The following is a 5,166-nucleotide window of genomic DNA, read 5'->3' as shown; positions in this document are numbered from 1 at the left end:
CTTAGCCTGCTGGACACATTTTCCTCATTCCTGAAGAAGGGCTTATGCCCGAAACGTCGATTCTCCTGTTCCTTGGATGCTGCCTGACCTGCTGCGCTTTTCCAGCAACACATTTTCACCTCCACATCTCATTACCCTGCCTAAAATAATCTATTAATTTCAGTTTTGATCTTTAAATTCTTCTTTAGCCTCAGCAGCACTTTTGGGGATGGAATTTGGATTTCATCAATATCCTGCATGAAGAATTGCTTTTTGATATCATTGTGAATGACCAGGTCTAAACCTAAGGTTCAACCCCTTTGTTTTGGACTCACCCATGCAGGAAATGGTTTCTCTCAGTCTATCTTATGAAATTCATTGATTATCTTTAAATTCTTTTTAAATACTGTAGCTTTTTCACCATTAATCTCCTTTCATCAAGAGAATTCCAAGGGTCCTCTTGTGGTGCAGTGATAGTGTCTCTACCCCTAGATCGAGACTCCAGTTCAAGTCCCACTTGCTCTAATTGGTAACATCATTGAACGAGTTGATTAGGCAAAACAAGTCAAGAGAATTCCAGCCTACAGTAAACAACATGTGTTTATAATTTCAATCTTTAAGCCCAAGTCAGACTTCCCCTTTCACAAGGCTTTCTTCAATAACTGCAGTAAGTTTTTCTTCAAATCTGTATCTGGAAGTTCCTTCCATATCCTAATCTCTTTAAGTGAAGAAGCACTTTCTAACATCAGTCCTAAGAGTTACCTTGTCTAGATTGAGCTCCTGTTCCAAATTCTACTTCCTCAGTTTCATGTAAATATATGGTGGGTTAATTATTTCTTACACAACTACACAAAGATTGCAAAGGATATTGTCAGTTAAAGTAAGTGGGTGGGATTAGATTACTTACAGTGTGGAAACAGGCCCTTCAGCCCAACACCAACCCTCTGAAGAATTACTACCCAGACCTACTTCCCCTCTAACTAATGCACCTAACACTATGAGCAATTTAGCATGGCCAGTTCACCTGATCTACACAGCTTTGGACTGTGGGAGGAAACCAGAGCACCTGGAGGAAACCCACGCAGACACGGGGAGAATGTGCAAACTCCACCTAGACAGTTGCCTGAGGCTGGAATCAAACCTGGGACCCCAGTGCTACCAGGCAGCTGTGCTAATCACTGAGTCACTGAGGATTTTGTAGATGGAGTAAAGTGGGGAAATGGGAAATTATCCACATTGATAAGGAAAATTAAGAAAAAGACAATATTTTTCAAAGGTGTAAAATGATTATATTTTGTTGTTCGAATGGATTTGGATGGTGTACACAAACTTTTGAAATTTAATATGCTGCCAAAACCAGCAATTGGGAACATAAATAGAATATTGGCTTGGAGGTAAGTTTGGCACCCAATGAGGGGATGCGGGAGCTGGAAGACGACAGGGACCAGTTCTGGAGGTTGAGTTTTAAAAGCTGGCATTACAAGGCATCTCTTGCCTTACAGAATAGTGCAAGCAGGTGAGCACAGGGCCAGCAGTTCACACAGATACCCAAATGCTTCCTCAAGTACCCCAGCTGCTCTCCTCAAGTGATGGAAACGTTGCGCCTCTTCATGAGCATTTTATTTGACTAAAAACAGAAAATGCTGGAAATATGCAGTAGATCCGGCAGCATCTGTGCAGAGAAAAGCCATGCAAATGTTTCAAGTCCAGTATGATTCTTCTGCGGTTCCAAGTTTTGAGTTCTACTGTATACAGTTTTGGTTTTCTTCCCCAAGGAAGGATATATTGTTTTAAGAGGAGTATGCTGAGGCTTAAGTACATTGATTCATTGAATGAAATGTGCAGTACTATGAGGAGAGATTGACTGGATGGGCCTAGTGACATTTTGAAGAATGAGATGTACAAAATTCTTAAATGTCTTGATAAAGTAAATGCTGAGAGACTATTTATCCTGGCTGAGATAGAGCTATGGGTCACAGTCTAAGAATAAGGAGTAAGCCATTTTGGACTGAGTTGCGGAAAATGCTAGTTCACCTTTGGGATTCTTTATTTTGGGGAGCTGTGGATACTCAGTCACTGAGCATATTCAAGACGGAGATTATTTGATTTATACTTACAAAGAAATATAGGGATAAGGTGGAAGAGTAAAGTAAATTAAGAAGATCAGCCATCAACCTATTGAATGCTAAAGCAGGCTTAAAAGATTGTATGATCTACCCCAGCTCGTTATGTTATGTTCATTGTAAAATTAGCTCACTCTTTAAATTGGATTTGACAGCTTTTTCAAAGTACTTGCACAGGCATGATGGTCTCCATTTGTGCTCTATGCTTCTAAAGTCACCTCTCAGAAACTTCCTTTGCAGATTCCAACACTGGCAATCAGCTTCCATTAAAAGAGAAAGGAAAATAGTCACTTATGATCAGCATGTTACTTAGTAATTGAAACAAAACTCCGCTCACCTCACAGGACCTGAAACTCTTCCGCTGCATCCCATGTTTCCAAAATCCCAGGACGCTGTCGGAGAAGCAGACTGGATGAGGGAAAAGAAAGCACTTTCAGATTATCCGTGGTACTACTCACAGTGAGCTTCATAAACTTTACAACACAGACAGGTCCTTCAGGCTGGCATGTTGAAGTTTATGGTCCACATGAATCGCCTCTCATATCTGTCTATTCCTTTCTCTTTTATGTATTTACCTAGTTTCTCCTCAATTGTATCTATGCTATTCACCACAGTTATTTCCTGTAGGAGCAAGTCAGAGCAATGGAGACAATATAATCAAAGTGTGGCTGGGAAAATGTTATAGTATTATTAAATGTCACAGTTAAAGGATACATAGATTATGTGTAAAACTGTTTAATTTATAAATAGTACATTTAAACACATCCATTCTGATTTTATATTTAATTATTTCTGTAAGTTCCAATATCATTGCTTGCTATGGAAATTGTCTTCTTAAATATGTCCCTCACGAAAGATGGCATTACAGAATCTCCACTAGCAGGAGGGTCCGATTAGACTGACCCATTTACATAATGGGGTAAAATAATTTATAATGGAAAATTTTCAGGAAAGTAAGCACAGCTGCTAAGACTTTTAACATATGCCTGAAAGGAATATTGCCTCTAACCTGCACATGTGCATGCCTGTGCAGCAATAATGAAAGTATCATGCAGGTCACTCAATCTTGTCCACTTTAAGACAATGTGCCCTGTGTAATTACATGTACAAAGTGAAGGTACTGTGCACAGAAGTAAATAGACCATGCACAATGAAGTTGGAGGGATCATCACATCTGAGTATTAAGAGGGACAGCATATGGAGGAAGCTTTACTCAGTATCTAACCCATGTACTTGGCATCCAAGATAGAAAATGCTCCACTTTCGAGCACTTGCATCCTCCCAAAACTAGCCCCGAAAAGCTCAAACTTATAAAGGCTTAAGTAGTCAAGTTTCAAATAACTTATAATTCCTTACCGACTGATTCCACTGGAACATCAAACGTCACCTCCGGGACCAGCTCCTTATTCAACTTGAGGTATCCTTGAATATTTACAATTTTTATATTTTCTGTTGAAAGAAAATAAGCTTCTTAAATTAGTCGAGAAGGCCCAAATCTTCTTCAGTGAAATTCTGGCATCTGAATGTAAGGATGGAAAGGTTGGAGTGGGTACATCTAGCTGCTTGATTGACCCTGCACTGATTATTCCATCTATCCTGGGGTCAGCCTCATTGCTATACTCCAAGGCTATCTCAGGTTCTACTGCCTCCGGCAGCCTGAGGTAGAGTTTGACCAGATTAGCAGAGACAGACATGGGAGGAGGCCTGAGGGGGGAAAATTTATGATCCTATGGTGGTCGACACTGACGAGGGAAGAGAAATTTAACATTTAAAACATGAAATATCTTCTGTCAGCCTTTTAGGTGTCACTAAGATGCTGCAGTTACTAAGACCCACAGTTGCTATGGTGATAATAAAAAAAAGTGACGTGATGTCACTCTAACATTGCCCACTTTAAACATGTCCACCCATATTTGGTTAGCACTTTTACCGGCTGCTTTCATTTCTGGTGCAAAGTTCCAGCAGAAACGGCAATAGCTTATGGTAAAGCCACCTCTCCTTGTCCTCATCACCATCGGATTTCCTGCGTGTCACCAGGTGCTATTTAAACAGTTCAATTTTTAGCAGAGCGATTTGTTTGTTAAATTCTTTCCTCACTGTAAAATTCTCTTAGTGGGCCAGCAGAGAGATTGACTCTCTCAGCGAGTCCCTGAGAGGCTCTCTCCAAGGGGGCTGTGAAGAGTCTCCCTCTGAGGGGATGGGCAGTTGCACTGCAGGTGGCCTTTGTGGACTCGCCCTCCAAGGGGCCTGCAGCTTCAACTGGATTGCTAGAAGCACCCCAAGTAAACCACAATGGCTAGACATGCCAAATGCCCAGGTGTAAAGCTGGATGATTAATTGCCCATTTTCTATCTATCCCCGGTGGAATTAAAATTGGCTGATTGCTATATATAGAGAAATAATTATAATAAAAATATTTACATCCAGTTGGTATATCTATTCTAGTGAGCTGCTGATACTGCTGCTCCTTTGGAGCTGGTTATGCCCCTATTTCCTGTTGTTGGTGAAATATTTATCCATTTTGGTAACCACAGACAACCCTCAACCTGAAATTGGGTGAGTGCGGGGTGTTTGTACTTACGGCCAATGCACACAAGTACCATGTCTTCGTCCAGTTGACTCACGTGAACAAACTCCTCTTGCAGAGCTGCTGCAGTGAGAAAACTTAGCATTACTTCAACTGGTTTACATTGAAGAAACATTCAAAAAGCAAAAGTATTGTCTCTTCAATCTCTGCCCTCACCTCACCATCGTTCCCCATAAATCTGACTTATTTTAAAAAGATTTGTTTTGAAATTCACAGAATGTGGGCATCACTGGTTAGGCTAGCATTTATTGCCCATCTATAAATGATCCCCCTCCGTCCACGCATCAATGAATTTAATACACGCCGTGACATCAAACACTTCTTCCGTCGCCTCGGCCCCTCCGAGCTTACTTTCACAATCAGGACCCCCGCCCACCTTCCGAGGACCCCTTCACCCACCTCCAACACACTGCATCCACCTGGACACCCTGCGCTGGCCTATTACCTGCCCTCGACCTCTTCATTTCCAACTGCCGC

The 5,166-nt window shown here is 41.3% G+C and overlaps 1 protein-coding gene across 4 annotated transcripts in view; it reads right to left on the bottom strand.

Moving 5' to 3' along the window:
• LOC122542857 (mitogen-activated protein kinase kinase kinase kinase 5-like) overlaps nucleotides 1–5,166 on the bottom strand; it is a 129,390-nt gene that overhangs the window by 4,932 nt on the left and 119,292 nt on the right. For 3 of the 4 annotated variants that reach the window (XM_043680957.1, XM_043680954.1, XM_043680956.1), the window contains 3 exons: nucleotides 4,684–4,752; nucleotides 3,459–3,551; nucleotides 2,440–2,510 (listed from right to left, as the gene is read on the bottom strand). In XM_043680957.1, coding sequence (XP_043536892.1) covers nucleotides 2,440–2,510; nucleotides 3,459–3,551; nucleotides 4,684–4,752 — 233 coding nt within the window. The remainder of the gene's footprint in view (nucleotides 1–2,439; nucleotides 2,511–3,458; nucleotides 3,552–4,683; nucleotides 4,753–5,166) is intronic. The other variant, XM_043680955.1, reaches the window with a different exon arrangement.

This window comes from Chiloscyllium plagiosum, chromosome 41, assembly GCF_004010195.1.
Source record: "Chiloscyllium plagiosum isolate BGI_BamShark_2017 chromosome 41, ASM401019v2, whole genome shotgun sequence".
Lineage (NCBI taxonomy): Eukaryota > Metazoa > Chordata > Chondrichthyes > Orectolobiformes > Hemiscylliidae > Chiloscyllium > Chiloscyllium plagiosum.
This window is presented reverse-complemented; position numbering and strand designations above follow the sequence as displayed.